Here is a 19,631-nt window from a genome sequence, read left to right as displayed (position 1 = left end):
TTAGAAGCACTGGCTCTTAGGTAAGTTAAGACAGAGACCAAGGAACTGCAGTCCTGCCATCCAAAATGAAGATAATCTTACAGATGAACATCAACTAGAACTTTAACTCTTCCTCTGTGGGTTTATATAGTTCTCCCTTTAAATAGCTGTGGTGAATACTATCATTCTTGGGTGCCTTCCTATTGGGACTCACTTCTTTTTGAGAAATTACTTCTCTGTGCAATCTTGGTAAAAGAAGAATTTCTGGTAACGACTTTCCCACCTGGCTAGACCCTCCCTCTTCTGTTTCTAGCAGTCAGAGGGTAGGTACTGAGACTCTAACCTAAAACATGAGTAATTAACCCAAGGAAGGAAAGACTGTAAGTTGGGTCATATCAGGAGCATGCTTTCTCTTTGATCCCTGCGGCCATGAACCCTGAGGCTCTGGATAGAGTACCTTTGGTTCCTTTCAGTATCTCTGTGCGGGCTGCTCTTTCTCTCTTTGACCTTCTTAACAGCTATAGACAGACTGGAGTGGGTAGTGGGGTAGGCAGTTTAGCTCACTCATGGGAGAAATACAGCTTCCCACAGGGTAATGTTTTATGATCATAAATCATGAAATAGGATTACACGTAAGAAAAATCCCCAACAAGACATCTCTGGTGCACAGGTTGGGATTAGCTGAGGGGACTGGGAACAAAGAGCCAGAATCTTACTTTCCTGAGCCTGAAGCTGGCACTATTCCCACAGTGTCTACTTCCTAAATCTCTTTCCCAGCCATGAGGCTAAACCCCATGGCAGCCCTTAAGGAGATGTGGGCATAGCTGATACTAGATTAGACTGATTATTTTTAATAGCAAGACATTTGTTCACATCCTGTTTCAAACCATTCTTTCTACTTCCCAGAAAATATGCACTATTCTTTCTTTCATTTTAAATATTTACAAACAGAAATAGCCTATCTTTTAAATAAAAGACATTTTCTGTGTCTGTAATAAAGTGCAGCTAATTTAAGGCAAATTTATGTGAAATATAAAAGGTGGCTTATTTTCTTTATATATACATTTTCTATCTTTAAAAGATAAAATCTCCCCTCAAAAAAAGGAAAGAGGAATAAAAGGGGGCTCAACTTTGTTAATTTTAAAATTAAAATACTATTGATTTCAGGAAATCACAGATTTCTGAGAGCTATATTGTCAGTAAAATGATCTTTTTAAAAAAATAATTTTTATATAGCTTTTTTTCAAACAAGTTAAAAGGTGGTAACGTTTTTGCTACAGTAGTTTGGAGGATGGGAGGACTGATGGGTAAGTAAAAGGGTTGCTTTTGTTAGGTGAACTGGTATTAGGTAGCCCAGGGTATAAATCCATTTCTAGAGTGTGCCTGGTGAAGCTAGATACCTAGTGCTACTTTTAGCTCCAGGAATGAGTATCTTCCATCTCCATCGGAATCAACAACTCTTAAACTCTCTGGTTCTGGAACAGTTGAACCTAAGGAGTTCCAGATTTCCTGGTAAGTCAGTTTCCCATTCACATCTTGGCCAGTCTTGCGGAATAATTCCTGAAGGTCTGTTGAAAAGAAGTTACAAAAAAATAAATGTTTGTGTGTGTGTGTGTATATATATGTATATATATTTAGCTAACAGCTAAAAAGTAGTGTCGACCTCACAGAAAGCATTAAAAGTAAAATTACATTGCAGACTTTTGTTTCCAAAAGGTGGTTTTTTACTTAATCAAAAAGACTAATTTTTGATCTTATAAGAATGGGAAAAAATGCTGTATGGTACTATCCTCCTAAATAGGCGCAGTGGCAGGTAATCACAGGAGAAATGAATAAACTGGTTTTCTGTCAAGGGCCTGTCCTTTAGATTTTCCGGATTTTATTCTAGAAAATTGAAAAGTTGGAAAGAACCAGAAACTTACAGAGTTAACTGATAAATGCTGAGCCTATAAAACAAACAATGGCATACTGCTATTTAAACAGAGTTACTGTGATAAAGTGATTTACTTAAAAAAAAAAAACATTTTTATGCTTATTTATTTCAGGGAGGGGTTTGGGAGCAAGACCAGAGCACTACTCAGCTCTAGTATATGGTGCCAGGGATTTAAAAAAAATTAAAAAAAAAATTTTAAATCTATTTATTTATTGGATAGAGACAGAGTGAGAGGGAAGGGGGAGATAAAGTAGGAGAGACAATTCATGAAGCTTTCCCCCTGCAGGTAAGGACAGCGACTTGAGCCTGGGCCCTTGTACATTGTAATGTGCACTTAAACTGGGTGTGCCAGTGCCTGGCCCCTAGTAAATCCCTTCTTTTTTTGTTATTGTTTTACCAGAGCACTGCTCAACTCTGGTTTATGGTGGTGTGGGGATTGAACCTGGGACTCTGGAGCCTCAGATATGAAAGTCTCTTTGCATAACCACTATGCTACCTAGCCCCCACCCCCACCTAGTAATTCCCTTAAGTATATATATATATTCAATAAACAATGAAAACATGTCTACATAAAAATGTTTCAAACAAATGTTCATAGTTATATTATTCATAACATCCTCAAAGTAGAAAAAATTCAAATATTCATCAATTGATGCATGGATAAATGAAATACAGCATCATTTCTACAATGAAATATTAGTCATCAAAATGAATGAAATGTGGCTACATGCTACAACATGGATGGTCCTTAAATTATAAGAAAAACAATTACTGAAAAAAGATGTATAAGGTTGTGTGTTGTATGATTCCAGTTACACAGAACACCCAGAAGAGCCAAATTCAAAGAGATAATGGCTGGGAAATTAGTAGTTTCAGGGACTAGGGGTAGGGGGGAAGAAGTAGTGACTATTTCACAGGCACAGGGTTTCTTTGAGAGATGCTAAAATGATCCCATCAGATGGTTTCATTTATATGTGCAATGTAAAGAACTGAAACACATGAGCTTGTCAAAAAGAAAAAAGTAGTCACTGTTGCAGAGACTGTGAAAACTATGGTGGCTATTCTTAGGGGGGAGCACAGTAATGTGGTGGTGGGTGCTACTGAAACTATACCCCTGTAATCTTAAGATCTTGTGAATAATTATTAAATTACTAATAAAACAAAAAGGTTGCTGGCAACAGTGAAGTCTTTGTGTAGGCACCAAGCCCCAGTGATAACCCTGGTGGCAAAAAAAAAAAAAAAAAAAGAAAAATTAAAACACACAAACACCTTCCTCAAATTTCTCCCCCCCCACTTTTTTTTTTTCTTTTAAATAACTCCATATAATAAGTAGGCTCCATAGAATAAGTAGGCTTCCTACTTTCTGACATTTAGGAAGATAGGAAATGGTCTAAAGAAATGAAGTGAGGGAAAATGGCTGCAGTGTGCAGTGTAAGGTGTTCCATACCAAGTTCTACTACAGACAAGTTTCTGAATAGGGCTCTACTTTCACTTTTAAGATAGCTCCCAAAGCAGCTAAATAAAATCTCAAAGGTTTTCTTAGATCTCCCAAAGCAGGTGGGATGCTTGTTCCCAACTTCTGCCACTAAGTGATTAGCTGGAAAGTGTGTGTGTGTGCGTGTTTGTCTGTATAAGGTATGAGTTTAAAAATCTGATTGCTATTCCAGGTTATTAAAAGAAGAAGTCATTCAAAAATGGGTAAGGCCTGTGTTAGGGAGTGACATACAGATGTTTATCGCTTAATCTTCTCTCAGTCTTTCTTCCATTCATTCTCTTTAATTCTGGATGCAAAAAAGTAGAAAGTGGGAGGAGGCAAGTTGTGTTGCCAATAAATCCAATTCAGTATTTTCTCACATTATAAGAAAATATGAAAACAAAAACAAAAATAGAAACAAAACTTGAGGAAAACGGTCCCAGATGGCACAGTAGATAAAGCACTGGGCTCTCAAACACAAGGCCCTGAGTTTGAGCTCCGGCAGCACATGTATTAGAGCAATGCCTGGTTCTTTCTCTCTCTCTCTTCCTATCTGTCTCATTAACAAATAAAATCTTAAAAGCAAAACAAAACACACACACACACACACACACACACACACACACACACACACACACACAAACACTAGAGGATAGGGAGAATAGTAATTGCATTTGAAAAGCAATATACACTTAAATATTCTATGCTATCTGTATTGACTGTAGTCTGAAGATAGACTCATAATTATCTTAACTAATACTCATTTATACCAGGCACTGTGCTAGAGATTTGGGAGTAAAGCTAAATTCACTCCTTAGGAGAATACAATCATGTGCTGCTATATGGGAGCAAATACAAAACATTAGGAGTATACTGAGGAGTAACCTAATCCAGTCCTGGGAGGTAAAGATAATGTTTCTTGTTGGAGGGGTACCTAAACTGAGGTAAAGAATCTGGCAGCAGTAGTAGGTAGGAGGAAATCTGGTAATTTTCCAGGCAAATACAAAAAACAAAACAAACAAAAATGAAAAAGAAAATTTAAACATAATGGACAGACAGAATACACACTGCTCAAAGCAAGTCAACACATTTTTACCAGGCTGATTTTCAGCAAAATACTGCCTCATTTTTGGTTAATTTTTACTTTATTTTTGCTAATCCCACAATATTGTGTTTGTTTTATGCCCTCTACTAGACTGCTAATTCCTGAGGAAAGTGAGCCTGTATACTTTATTCATTTATCCTTTATTTGTTTTAAGGATTTGAGAGGAAGAAAGAGAGACAGAGTAGGCATAGGGACAGAGAGAGAGTGGAGGGATGAGAAGCAGAGGATCACTCTGGCACACTTGATGCTGGAGATTGAACTCAGGACTTCATGCTTGTAAGTTCAGAATTCTGTCACTGCACCATCTTGCAGGTCCCATTATTTTATTTTATTTTATTTTATTTTATTTTATTTTATTTTATTTTATTGTCATCAAGGTTATTGCTGGGGCTTGATAACTGCACAGCTCCACCATTCCAAGTTGCCATTTAAAAAAAAATAGGTGAGAGATGGAGAGAGACATAGAGAAGGAGAGATACCTATAGCACTGCTCCATTGGTCATGAAGCTTCCTTCTTTAGGTGGGGAAACAAGGTTTGAACCCAGGTCTACATATATGTTAACATCTACACTCTACCAGATGAACCACAACCCGATTCATAGCTCCTTCCCCCTTTTATTCTATTCCCAGGATAGCAGAGGGTCTATTTAGTCATTTACTGAATGAATGAAAATTTCTATTTATTATTTTTTTGTCATTCCATTCTCATTTACTATTCTGGCTGACTTTTTCAGTAGAAGGAGAAAGAGAGCGAGGGAGGGAGGCAAGGAAGGAGAGAGGGAGAGAGGGAAAAAGGGAGAGAGGGAGAGATGGAGAGACGGAGAGAGAGGGAGAGATGGCCATAGCACCAAAACCTCTTCAGTGTGGTAGGGGCTGGGCTCAAACTTGGGTTGCACACATGACAAAGAAGGTGCACTATTCAGGCGAGCTATTCTGTCAATCCTGAATGAAGACTTTAAAAACATTAACAAAGAAAGAATACAGTGCACTAGTTAAGAGTGCAAACTCTGATGTCAGACTACATTGGTACAAGTATTACTTCAACAGATTTGCTATGGGACTTAAAGGCAGTCTACCTACCAGTGGGCTTAATACATGAATATTTATGTTCCCAGGATTATTGTCTAGAATATAAGACATAATGTATAGCAACTGTCTGGTCTATAAGAAGTGTTCAATAGGGCTGGGAAGACAGCATAATGGTTGTAGGGGAGACAGCATAATGGTTATGAGAAAGACTTTCAAGCTTGAAGTTCTGATGTCCCAGATTCAATCCCCAGCACCACCATAAACCAGAGCTGAGCAGTGCTCTGGTTCTGTGTCTGGATCTTTGGTTCAAGCCTCCGGTTCCCATCTGCAGGGGGAAAGCTTTGCAAGTGGTGAAGCAGTGTTGCAGGTGTCTCTCTCTGTCTCTCCTTCTCTATCACCCTCTTCCCTCTCAATTTCTGACCACCACTATCCAATAAATACAAGAAAACTAAAAAAATATAAAAAAGGTGTTCAATAAATGTTAGATATAATTATTTTCTTACAAGTTAATAAAACTTAAAAAGTTGTTGGTTTGAACATTTCCTTTATTATTCCATGGTATAAAAATTTACCTTTGATGCTAGAAATGCCGGGTAGAGAGATAGGTCTTGGACGGACAGCTTTCTCAATTTGGTCTCCAAAAGACTGTGGGAATTTTGGCAATGCTGATGGCTTTGTTGTGAAACTGTATACTTGATCTGTAACAAACAGACTGGGTTTTAGTATAATCAAATTAAATTAAAGCTGTATTGATGGTGTCCTCTTTTAGGGCAACTACATATGTACTTAAATGAAGAGAAATCACTGAGAATTAAGTAAATAGTAACATATGTGAAGTTCTACTTAATTCTTCTATTGAGAAGTGTCTTGTCGATAAATGAAGTTCAGCTAGCATTACATAATAGATTTGAAGCTATGGTCTCTAAATTTTTTTTGGTTTTTGGTCATTGTCAGGGCTACAATGCTCTGGGCCTTTTTTCTTTCTTTCCTCAGAGAGAAAAAAGAGGGAGAGGTTATCATAGCATCACAGCTTCTCCCAATGCCATAATACCCCCATGTGGTATACCAGGGGCTTGAACCTGAGTGGTACACATGGCAAAACAGGTGACCTTCTCTTAGATAAGCTGACTCACTACTCCTTCCTGTGTCAGTCTCCCCCACCCATCTTAAGTATTATACATATTTTGATGCTAAGAATTTAATCTGTAAGTAAGAACAACATTGGGTATCTGACATCCAAGGAGCCATGCTGTGGTGTATATGTCCCCAGACAGGTTGTGCTGAAAGAGTGGTGCCATATGATTAAGTAGCACGATGTTAGGCTTCCTATTGTAGTTGTCTCTTTACCCAGAAGAGATTAAGACAGGTTTTACTGCTTTCCCCCAGCTGAAAAAATACTTGTGGGGTGGGGAGGAGGAGTTATCAAAGCCAACATAATCTGGTACCTTGTTAGCTCCTCAGAGAACCAGTGAGGCCTGATGCAATCACCAGTACTGATTAAAAATGTTCCTACCTAGTGCCAAGGGCCCTTCTGACCCAGTGATTCAATCACTATCTGCTAATGGTTTTTAGAAGGGCTAATATTTATTTTTAAGTAAATTTTATGCACTTACAGAAAATGAAGATTCCCATAAGCAACATTTAGGGCTGGTTTAATATACACTATGACAGTATGCTTTTGCCAATAATTGAATGCAGACAGCATGGAGAAGTCTATTTCCAGCTAAACATTACCCTATCTTCCCTTAATAGACTGGAGTACAAACCATATACAAAATGGATTTTTCTAAATGAAAGCAAAGTGTATCAGCTTCATCTTGGTACACTCAAGCATCATTCATGCATTTCGATCATTCCTGTAGGAACACCTTTCCCCATTATGTGTGGGAGGCAAGCTGCCCAAGTCTGCGTGAAATATTTAGAAGTTAGCGCTGCTCTCACCTTCACTGGTGGTCTCTAGAGGCCTGTTACCCTCCGGTTTGTTGGTGAGAGCACTGATTAGCTGCAGTTTCTCTCTTAGCTTGGATACCTGAGATTCTGAACTATCTTCTTTCTGTCAAAAATAAAGATCACAGAAGGTTTAAGGACAAAGAAATGCTAGAATCGAGATGAGATACACTGATCTTCAGTATATTTCTGGAATCTATTTAGCATGTACTGCTTGACTCTCAGTAGGCTTCCTATAAAGGCAATGAAAGAATGAATCAACAAATACTAGAAATATTTTTGGTACCCAGCACTGATGGGGGCCTAGCTGGATTTGAGGCTAGACCATTAAGGGAACATTATGCTGCAGATGATCTGATTCACTGTGAACATTTGGCTGATGGGGGAAGACATGCATGTGTCAGCAGTAAAGGAAATGTACCTTTGCTCAGGTGGCCATGTGACAGCCATTTCCTAAATGAATAGGACACTGTGTTCAAGTAACTATTTCACTGTATCCAAAGTTTTCTGAGCATCTTACTTCACCTTGTGACTAGGTAGTTTTACACTTATAAAAAAACGGGGGGTTAATATTTATATACTTTTCCCACATTTGGGAGCTATTCTCTTCCCTGATCCAGCTTTCTAGTCCTTTTTCCCACCAATGTGTCCTGGAGGCCTGCCCTACTAGGGAGAGAGAGAGATAGGCTGGGAGTATGGATCGACCTGCCAATGTCTATGTTCAGTGGGGAAGCAATTACAGAAGTCAGACCTTCCACCTTCTGCACCCTACAATGATCCTGGGTCCATACTCCTAGAGGGATAAAGAATAGGAAAGCCTTGGGGCCAGGTGGTGGTGCTCTTGGTTGAGTGCACACATTACAGTGCACAAGGACCCAGGTTCAAGCCCCTGGTCCCCACCTGCAAGGGGAAAGCTTCACAAGTGGTGAAGCAGGGCTGCAGGTGTCTTCTTCTCCCCCTTCTCATTTCCCCTTCCTTTCTCAATTTCTAGCTGTATCTATCCAATAAATAAAGATTAAAAAAAAAAAAAGGAAAGCCTTCAAGGGATGAGACAGGATATGGAGTTTTGGTGGTGGGAAACTGTGTGGAATTGTACTCCTCTTACCTATGGTCTTATCAATATATCCATTTTATAGCATGAAGCACAAGGACTAGCTTAAGGATCCCAGTTCGAGCCCCCGGCTCCCCACCTGCAGAGTGGCCACTTCACGGATGGTGAAGCAGGTCTGCAGGTATCCATCTTTCTTTCCCTCTCTGTCTTCCCCTCCTCTCTAGATTTCTGTCCTATTGGCTTCTCTCTTTCTCTCACATATGACCAACAATGACAGCAATAACAACAACAACAACGATTAAATAACAAGGGCAACAAACGGGGAAAAATAGCCTCCAGAAGCGGTGGATTCATAGTGGAGGCACTGAGCTCAGTGATAACTCTGGAGGCAAACCCCCCCCCCCAAAAAAAAAAAAACAACAAAAAAACAAAATCCAAAACTTTCTTGTTGTTGAAGATTTTTACTGAGGTACCACTGGTTTAAAATACAGTAAAATTTCAGGTGCCTATTTTTTTTATACTTTATATGGACACCACCTTCACCATACCCATTATCAAACCTTAGTGGTATCACATTATCAAAATGATTCCTGCTGCCCATTTCTTCCACCTCAATCCCCCTTCCCTCTGATAACCACCATGTTTTCAGTGTTCAGTCTTATACTTTTTTTTTCTTTTTTTAATTTTTATTTAAGAAAGTATTAATTAACAAAACCATAGGGTAGGAGGGGTACAATTCCACACAATTCCCACCACCCATTCTCCATATCCCACCCCCTCCCCTGATAGCTTTCCCATTCTCTATCCCTCTGGGAGCATGGACCCAGGGTCACTGTGGGTTGCAGAAGGTAGAAGGTCTGGCTTCTGTAATTGCTTCCCTGCTGAACATGGGCGTTGACTGGTCGGTCCATACTTTTTTTTTTTTTTAAATCTCTGGGCTCCATGCCTGCACTTGAATCCCTTGCTTTTGGTGGTCATTTCCCCCCTTTTTTCTTTTTTACTTGATAGGACAGAGAAAACTAAGAAGGCAGGGAGAGGCAAGAGGGAGGGGGGTGGAGAGAAAGAGAAAGGGAGAGACCTGCACCCTACTTCACCTCCTTCTTCCCCCATGCAGGTGGGGCCTAGGGTCTTGAACCTGGGTCCTTGTGCATAGCAATGTGTGTGCTCATACCTACTCATACCTTTAAACACGTTTTCTCCTTAAATCGTGTTTCATTTCTAGGATGATCTAGACTCACATGTAAAAGTTACTTAACTAGCAGTTGAGGAAATTGTTCAACTGGCTGAGTGCTAGAATTGCACGTTCAAGGCTCCTTATTAATCTCCAAGGACATAGGTTTTGGAGATGTACTTTGGCTTCTCTCTTTCTCTCACATATGAATCTCTTATATGAAATAAATAAAAAATATTTAATTATAAAAAGTCTGGTTTATATGAAGTCAGTTTATAGCCATAATGTGAAATGTTATGATCCTATGCTTAATCTGAACAACTCATCAAATATTTTTAAAACTATATTAACTGATATCTCTCCTAGTAGTTAACTGTTTAGGAAAGTACTAATTTAGGGAGTGATACAAGGACATATGTTACTAAAAGTAAGTCATAAACACATGAAGAACTTATGCTAAGGAGGAATTACAAATGGTTGAGATGCCTACATGTTCAGACATAGCACAAAGGGATTAATAGATTGGGGTGACAGTTATAAACAGAAGACATTTTGGCAAAAATGTGAATGAGTTATAATTTAGCTGATATTTACTGTCAAGATCTGAAGTGATTCTGAAGCTACCACTGCTTTTCTTTCATTTTATAATTTTTGTTGCCACCAAGGTATTGTTGGGGCTCTGAGCCAACACTATGAAAGCATAATTCCTGGCGGCCATTTTTCCCTTTTTCTTTCTAATTTTTATTAGATAGGGTGGGGAGATAAAAGGAGGGAGAAAGAAAGATAAGACACCTGCAGACCTGCTTTACCACTGTGAAGCAGACTTCCTGCAGGTGGGGAGCCGGGGCTTGAACCCTGGTCCTTGCACTTAGTAATATGTGCGCTTAACCAGGTGCACCACGCCCAGCCCCCTATTACAGCTTTTCAATAGCCAACCACCTGCTACTTTTTTGTGCCCAACATTTTTATTTGGCTCTTAATTTTTTTTTTTTTTTGTCATTCTCAAGCTGAAGTTAAAAGCACCAGCAGAAGCAGTTCAAAAATACAACAGATCCTACTTTGTAAAGTACATATTCGTATATGTGATTTATGCTCAATAGAAAAGTGTTAAGAAAAAATGTAGATGGAAAGTGTTTCACTGACAACTGACCGTATTGGGTCCAGGACCATTTCCTTTGAACCTCAGAGATTCTGAACGTCTTCAACACATTTTAGTTTCATGGTTACAATTTTCCTGGCTTTTATTTTATCTTAGCTCAAGTCTTACAATATTACTAGCACTCTAATCACAAATGAATGTCCCAAACAGATTTTTTCCCCCTAGGATATAATTGATAATTGTCTTGACAATGTATCTGAGAAGAACAAAAAGAGGGAAGGTAGTAGGTGAAGGGAGCTTGATGAGGCATAACTACATGTGCTGTGACTGTGATCCAAAAATATTTTTTCTATCATGTTACTTTTAGATGGCCCATGTTTCTGTTCCCTTTCATCATAGCATAACTTGTCTGTCTTAGATTAAAAGTCACTTCCTCAGTGATGCCTTCTGTCTTGTTAATATCCTTGCCATATTCTATGCTTTTACTCTGTAGCACTTATTCTCTTGACTTGTTGATGAGCTTTGAATTCTATTAGGATAGGGACTGTATTTCTAGCATGCTCACCGTGGTCACTCCAGTTCCTACCAAAGTGCTTGGTTTAGGGTAGGTAACTAATGAAAATATTCATTTTTTTATTAGTATACTCATTTACTAATTACTTTGTCTTGAAGTTTCAACAAATGAGACTAAAGTACTCCTTTTGAGAAGCAAATAGTAGCTCAAAAGCACAAAGGGCCCAAGTGATGCATTTATTTTTACTTCAGAGTAGGCCTCTTCTTATTTACCTTTAGGCTTTGGATATTTACTGTGTGTTTCTGTTAGTCACCTGATGCAAAGACTCTTTTCAGAGTGGCAGCTCTATTACCTATCTTAAAGGATAAAAAGAAGAGAATAGTAAAAGCAAACATAAAATGTAAACATCATCTAGCACTTTAGAACAAATTAGTTAAACTTAAAAGGATGTCAGAATACTTTCAATAGAAATATCTACCAATAAGTGAGAGGGAGAAAAGTCACAGAGATGTAAAATTGAAGCTGATATCTCTAGCTGTTTCAGCCACAAACACTGAAATTTAGAAATACAAAGGCCAAGGGAGGTTTTGGAAACTTTTACTAAGAACTATGCTGGGTATTGATGCTATTGGAAGAAACAGTAGGGCAGATGGTATTAAAAATTTTCTCCTCTGGAGAACAATAAAGTGAAGAGAGGAGGGCCAATATGGGGAACTTGGGGGTAGTAAGTTTCAACAGTCTTGAAAACCTTGAAGGCATTGTTTTCAACAAATCATCCAAAATTCCTAGCTTCTACTTAGTTTAGCTGAGTTCAAAAGGGCTTTAAAAAATAAGGCTCCTTTAATCTTCACAGCTTTGTAGTAAATTACACATCCCTGTTAAGCAGTAGGAGGGGGAGGTCTTCTTATTCAACCCTCAAAGTCAACTCGAGGCAATTTGCCAAGATTCTACTGTGGCAAAGCTAGTTCAAACACCGCTTTCAGTGTGCCAGAATCTGATTTCTGTGGGCTTGCTTCCAACTTTAGTGGTTACTTGTATTTATAGTACAATTTCCTGTATTTGGTTTCCATTCCTTTATGTGTGTCTGTATCCTTGCTGTATGAAATTTATGAGGGTGGGGCTGTGCAGCTATTAAAAAACAACCCACATGTATCCTAGAACAACATATATATACATATATATATAACAGTTGATAGAACATACTTTGCATTACACACACACACATGCACACGCACACACACACTTTATTCATAATAACGTGGAAACTGGTAAATCACACAGTCTGACAACACCAGTGACCCAGTATGTTTTTCAGATCCTTCATGCACAAAAGCAGAGAATGGATTCAGTGACACTTGAGAAGCTGGTCTGACCTGATTTTTTTTTTCCTCATCTGTTTTAAAATGGCTTTCCTGACATATACAAAAGCATCCCACTAACAGGCAGACAAAGCAGCCATCTGTAAACCAAATTCAGGCTTAAAGAAATGTCAAAAAATCTTCAGTTATTGTCACTGTCACTGATGTCACCCATACCAAGTTAAAGAAAAGATCAAGACAACTCCACTTGGAAATATGTGCCACTGCTTCCTTACCAGATGGGCCATGTAACATGTAATAGGGCTGCAAGATTAAGAGGCCTTGGCAAGTAAGTAACTGAACCTCTCCCCCATCTCCCTTTCCAAACCAGGACTAATGGCTGCCAGTGACATTCACATCACAAAACTAGTAAAAGGATTAAAGCAGACAAGGATTAAGCACAATACAAAAGTGTAGTTTCTAAAGTATGAGAGAGTGTATCTTAAAAGGCTGTGGAATGTCATCTATGTACAAACAAAACACATCGTGATACAGAATACATCATAAGAGATCTGAAAAGGCTTACCATATGGAAGGACAGGCCTGCTTGCTTTTCTACCTTGCTCAGAACAACCAGATCTCTTTTTATCAAGTTGACTCTCTGGGTAAGATTACTGACTGTCTCATTCACTCCCTTCAGTTTAAGAGCATTCTCTCTCCAGTATTCCACTGGGACACTATTTACCTTCTCTACAGAGTTGTGAAGTTACAGGAGATCCTGGAGTGGAGATACTTTAAGTTGTGTAACACAGCTAAAGATGTATACTAGACAAGCAGGCCAGCAGCACCAAACAAGCATTATGCCAAGTTACTGGAAGAAAACTCCTTTCTGTAGTTTAGATTATTGATTGTCTGTCTTTGTTTTGTCCCCCTCCCCATGCCCCCTAAATTGCTCCTGACTTACTCCCTCTGGAATTGTCTGGCCTAAACTAGACAAGAGTGGGAAAGAATGAAGAGGACTACCTACATGATTCACTCTGTTTCCAGAAAGCTGAGAGCTTGGGAACTGATTTCCTAATGTTTACCTCATCAGTTGGCAGGACAGCTCACTGGGTTATTAACTGAAATGCCCACTGACCTAATTTGTCACAATGAAACTACCTTAGGAACAATACCAATTACTGGATTGGCTCATGTAGCAAAACCATAACAAGTAGTGAATTATTTAGTACAAGATTCAATTATTTTTATTGACACTCTCTAGTACTGATTGCTACTTAAAAAGGAATGATGACCACAGATTTTCAAGGGCATTAAAGCTAGGACAGGAATTCTTAGTGAAGATTTCCTTTATCTTCTCTAATGTGATTCTGAGTTCAGTATCTTTTTTTGCTTTTGTTCTTAGTCTTTTGAAAAGTTCTATGTTTCAAGGATATTCTTTCTAACACTCTTAGAACTTACTGTGACTCAAAATAGCCATTGGTCTGAATTAATCTGCTATTCATTCACCTTTACCTTGCTCAGATTGCTGTTTTTCATAAAGTGTTTTTAAGATAATCTGGTCATGCTGCATTTTTTAAGAGATGAAAAGGAATTTACTTCAATGATTAACATGCATGGAGAAAAAAAAAAAAATCACAGGGCCAAAGAAGCAACAGGGCAACATCTTGGATCCCTAATATAGCAACACACAGTCTGTTCTGCTCAGCTCTCAGGCAGGTTAAGCAAATACACAAAATGCCTGTCAAGGCCCCATAACACTGAGCCCAGTTGACTCAAGTTGTCTCCAGAGTCCAGTGAGTTAAGTGAGAGATAACAAGTACCTGTTTCATATTTTCACTGTGGGTTTTATTGCCAAGGTCTGATGTAGCTGAAGGTGGTGGAATGGTATGGTTGTTCCCACTGGTCTCCATCAAGAAGTGCTGATTCTGTTCACAGAAATGGAGGCTAGTATAGATAAGAAGTAATTACCAGGTCTACTTAACCATGTGGATGGTCCCAGAACATTTGCTTTCCTAGGGGCAACCACAGATTAATCAAGTATTTCCCAGGTACTTTGTGTGACCAGTCCTGTTCTGAGGGTACCAGCTAATTTCTGGGAATACCAGTCTGAAGTATAGGCTAGACCAGCAGCATCCAAACTACCTCAGGGAACTGAGATCCTCCTAGTCTGTTTCTCAGCCTCTGAATGGAATGGACTCTAAGTTAAAGAATCACTATTACTTCCCAGTGATTATCCTGGTTTGAACCTGACTAGTGCCATGATTTCTCTAGGACTACTCAAGCTTGTATATTTGGAGAACAGTCAATTATGTAATCAAAGGCTTTGGGCACTGAGCATAACAATCATGCATATGATCAAGTTCTCAGTTTTAAGAGATGAAAGGATTTATATCAAGATTTATGTTTGAGGGTTGCCTTTCTTTCCCATTTCTTCCCCCTCCCTCTATCCTCCTTTTGCTTACTAGGGCTTCATGACTACGGTTCCAGTATTCCTTGCAAACCACTCCCTCTCCCCCAGAGTTCCCCTTTATTTCAGATGGAGAGACAGAGAGGGAGACAGAGACATTACAGCACAACTTCATCATCCATGGAGCTTCCGTTGGTGATGTGTATGGAATTCTCACATAGTGCTGGGAGCTCAAATCTGGGCCCTCATGCATGGGAAATTGTGCATTTTACTGGGTGAACTATCTCTTGGTCCTTCCCTCTGTTCTTTGCAGAGAATAAAGCATAAAATGTATAAAGCATAATGCTTTTCCCCTCTAGTGAAAAAAAAATCTGTGTTTGTATGGTTTAATATTTCAGAGCTCATAATTATGATTTGTTCAGCAAAAACTGTCTCAGCAAGAAGATTAATATTGGCAGCCATCAAATTGAAAATAGGTAGCTTTAATTATAAAAGACTGAAACTGGTAAAATTATTTTTTGAGATCTGGAAACCTAGACATTAATTCTGCTTTCTTAATAAATAAAAAAGGGGGCAACAATAAAAAGAAGGGGGGACAAAATTCTTAAGATTTCTTAAAGCATACATTTTTAAATTTATTTTATCTATTTATTTATTTTCCCTTTTGTTGCCCTTGTTTCACTGTTGTAGTTATTATTATGTCGTCATTGTTGGATAGCACAGAGAGAAATGGAGAGAGGAGGGGAAGGCAGAGAGGGGGAGAGAAAGACAGACACCTGCAGACCTGCTTCACTGCCTGTGAAGTGACTCCCCTGTAGGTGGGGAGCTGGGGCTCGAACCAGGATCCTTCTGCTAGTCCTTGTGCTTTGCGCCACTTGTGCTTAACCCACTGCACTACCGCCCGACTCCCTACATTTTTTAATTAAGGAAAAATCTGATTACTCCGAGAAAATGTTCAAGATACTAAAACAACAACAACAACAACAATATAATTATAATTCTTGAGTTAAGGAGGTGTTTATCATTATGAAGCACACAGTTATTTGGCAGTTAAATTTGGAACTAGAATCCAGGGTACCTGGACATCTAGATCAATGAATTTTCCTTTGGGCTAACCTACTAAATAACAGTAAGAAACATACACACACACACACACAAAATTATTCTTTTTTTTTTTTTTTTTTTTAAATTTTACCAGAGCACTGCTCAGCTCTGGTTTATAGTGGTATGGGGATTGAACCTGAGACTTTCAGAGCCTCAGGCATGAGTCTGTTTGTATAACCATTATGCTATCTACCCCTGATATATATCTCACAAACACACACACACACATATATATGTATATGGGATTTATTTTCATGAAAGAGAGAGAGATACCAGGGCACTACTCAGCTCCAGCAACAAGCAGTGCTGAGGACTGAATCTGGCACCTTTTGAATGCAAGTCTTGTGCACTACTACTATACCACCTCCCTGCCCCTAGGAGTTTTTAGTTTTGAAGAAAGGAAAAACTCTGTTCTAGAGCTCTAACATACCCCAGGTCTTTTATAAAAATTGTCCAGATTAAAACTTGAAACTCCAGAGCTTGAAAAGAGTATGTGTAGGAAATAGCCAAAAAGTGGAAGCAGCCTAAATGCCCATTAACAGATGGCTGGCTAAAGAAGCTATGGGATATATATTCCATGGAATTCTACTCAGTAATAATAATAGTAATACAAAAATGATTTATGTCCTTCAGGACAAAATGGATGGAACTGAAGGTGGATATACTCAGCAAAATAAGGAAACAGATGAAAGACAACTACCAGATGGTTCACTCGTATGTGGAATCTAGAAAACTTATACACATGAGCTTGCAAACAAAACAAAACAAAACAGAAACATGGAAATAAGCAAGCTACTTCTAAGGGTTTGCATGAACTATTGTGGCTATCTGTGGGAAGTGAGAGGGTGGAGGCACAGAACTGTGGTGGTGGGTGTGAAACTATACATTGTAATCTTAAAATACTATAACCCACTATTAATCACACACACACATCAATGTAGTAGATCTAGAAATTAGTAAATAAACTAGGAAACTTTTGTGTTTCTCGAGTAGTCCTGATTCCATGTACATATAACTGCTTTCCAATACAAGTAAGAAAGGTCTATGCCATCCTATTTCACCCCTCATAAATTATTTTTTATTTCATTTTACTTTATTTTTGTTACCAGAGCACTGTTCAACCCTGGCTTATGGTGGTGCCAGGGACTGAACCTGGGACTTTGGAGCCTCAGGCATGAAAGTCTGTTTGTATAACCATTATGCTATGTACCCTCTGCCCCCTTCATAAATTCTGAATGGAGCTGAGTACCCACTAGATGATTAATAAAGGCTTCTCAATGACTGGAGAAAACATCTGTACAGCACTGAGACATCTGAAGACAGTTCCTGAGCACTACAGGGTGTTGCTTCTGTCTCAGCTATCTTTTGCTGCATAACAAATCACCCCCAAACTTTGTGGCATCAGGTAACAATAATTCATTACTTTCCATGCTTCTCTGGGTTAACTGTGCTCAGCAGAGTTGGGGCTCTACTATCCCACATAGTATCAGCCTGAGGTCACACATATGGCTGCATTCAGCTGGGAGCTTGGCTGGAGTTGAAGATCTAAGCTGACTCCTCTTCCTTTGGTCCCTCTGTAAGAGCTTGACCAAATTCCTCACCCTCAGAACAGTAAGAAATTCTTTTTTGTTTTAAGCAGCTGGATTTGGGGTGATCTGTTGTACAGAAAAACATGAGACACTCCCACTTTCCTTCTCTTCTGTTCTACTTTCCTCCTTCCTACACATTCCACCCTCAGGATCTGTGTCTCACATAGTACTCTGCAAAAGATTCATTTCTTTAAGAGACTGAGAAAAGACAGATGAAGGCACTGTTTGCCATTAATGATGCTCTGTATATCATTTCTCTTTTAATGTGGTGGCAATGATCAATCTAGGGGTTCACCCAGGCAAGGTACACACTTTGACCAGTATGTTATCTCCCTGACCCTAAACACTTTTAGTTTTATCCACTCTAATTAATAATATACAAAAATTCATAAGCACTGAGTATTCTATCTTTTTAAGACATGTACAGTGGCATCTGTTTAGATGAATGGAAAGTTGGTACCACCATTGTTATACAGAAGAGGGCAGGCAGTATAAATGAATTTCTTTTTGAGTTTTGATTTTCTTACCATATCACTCTGTAACAACTCCAGGGTTTTCGTGTGTTCATCCACAGTTTTCTGTATTGCTTCCACAACAAGATGGACACTGCTTAAAGTATTTCCAATGGAAGCTACACTCTGAAGACAAACATGTAGTAAGGTCAGTGTTTTTCTCAGATTAAATTCTTTTTTTTTTCTTTTCTATTTTTATCAGACAGGACAGATAGAAACTGAGGGGAGTGGGAGATAAAGAAGGAAAAAGAAAGAGTAGAAATTGAGAGGGGGAGTGGGAGAGAGGGGAGGGAGCAGGAGAGAAAGGGGGAGATGGGGAGGGGGAGAAGGAGGAAGGGAGAGAGAGAGACAGAGAGAGAGAAGGAGATATATTTGTAAATCTGCCTCACTGCTCATGAAGTATCCCCCGTGCAGGCAGGGAGTGGGGGCTCAAACCAGGATCTGTGTACATGGTAATGGGCTTAATCAAGTGCGCCACTGTCAGGTCACCTCTGCCCTCCTCCCATTAAATTCTGAAACATAACCAATATACTATAAATTGCACCTACTCATAATGTATTATCTGGTAAGTTTTGAACTACATACACCTATGAAACCAATACCAAAATCAAGATAATACTCTTGCCCCAAATTTCCTTATATCCTTCTAGAATTCTCCCCTCCAAGTCTCTGGGCAACCACTGATCCATTTTCTGTCACTAATTATCAGTTTCTTATATTAATAATTAGAGGATTTTTTTCTCTATGTTATTCTGGAATGGCTTATTTTTTTCACTCAACATAATTGTTCTGAAATTTATTCATAGTATAATTACTTAGCACATTGAGTAGCATTCCATTCTGAGGATACATCACAATTTATTCACTTGTTGACATTTAGATTGCTTTCAGTATTTGATTATTATAAATAAAGCTGTATAAACATTTATGTACAAGTTTTTATGTGAGCAAATGCTTTCATTTTCCTTCATCACTAATTTTCTTGTGCTTATAATACCAAGAAGGTGGATGGCTAATCATATGGTAAATATATGCTTGATCTTTTTTTTTTTATTTTTATTTTTTATTGTTGTTGTAGTTGATGTCGTCATCGTTAAATAGGACAGAGAGAAATGGAGAGAGGAGGGGAAGACAGAGAGGGGGAGAGAAAGACAGACACCTGCAGACCTGCTTCACCTCCTGTGAAGCGACTCCCCTGCAGGTGGGGAGCCAGGGACTCGAACCGGGATCCTCATGTCGGTCCTTGCGCTTAGCACCACCTGCGCTTAACCCACTGCGCTACCGCCCGGCTCCCTATCTTTTCTTTTATTTCCACACTAAGTTTCAAAATGCCTTTAAAAAAATTTCAGCAGCAGTATAAAAAAGCACATTGCAAAATTGTCACCTTCTCTGGTGATCTACCTTGTTGGTCCCAAA

General features: G+C 38.9%; 1 protein-coding gene across 2 annotated transcripts in view; it reads right to left on the bottom strand.

The window, feature by feature from the left end:
• Positions 1-253: 253 nt before the first annotated feature.
• EFCAB14 (EF-hand calcium binding domain 14) overlaps positions 254-19,631 on the bottom strand; it is a 43,662-nt gene continuing 24,284 nt past the window's right edge. The window contains exons 5-9 of one of the 2 annotated variants that reach the window (XM_016187369.2): positions 18,231-18,341; positions 14,424-14,528; positions 7,462-7,573; positions 6,093-6,218; positions 254-1,547 (exon numbers count right to left, since the gene is read on the bottom strand). In XM_016187369.2, the coding sequence (XP_016042855.1) occupies positions 1,372-1,547; positions 6,093-6,218; positions 7,462-7,573; positions 14,424-14,528; positions 18,231-18,341 (630 nt within the window). In that variant the 3' untranslated portion in view covers positions 254-1,371. The remainder of the gene's footprint in view (positions 1,548-6,092; positions 6,219-7,461; positions 7,574-14,423; positions 14,529-18,230; positions 18,342-19,631) is intronic. The other variant, XM_016187370.2, reaches the window with a different exon arrangement.

Source organism: Erinaceus europaeus, chromosome 13 (genome assembly GCF_950295315.1).
Source record: "Erinaceus europaeus chromosome 13, mEriEur2.1, whole genome shotgun sequence".
Classification (NCBI taxonomy): Eukaryota; Metazoa; Chordata; class Mammalia; order Eulipotyphla; family Erinaceidae; genus Erinaceus; species Erinaceus europaeus.
The sequence above is the reverse complement of the archived record's forward strand: the minus strand, read 5'-3'. Positions and strand labels throughout refer to the sequence as shown.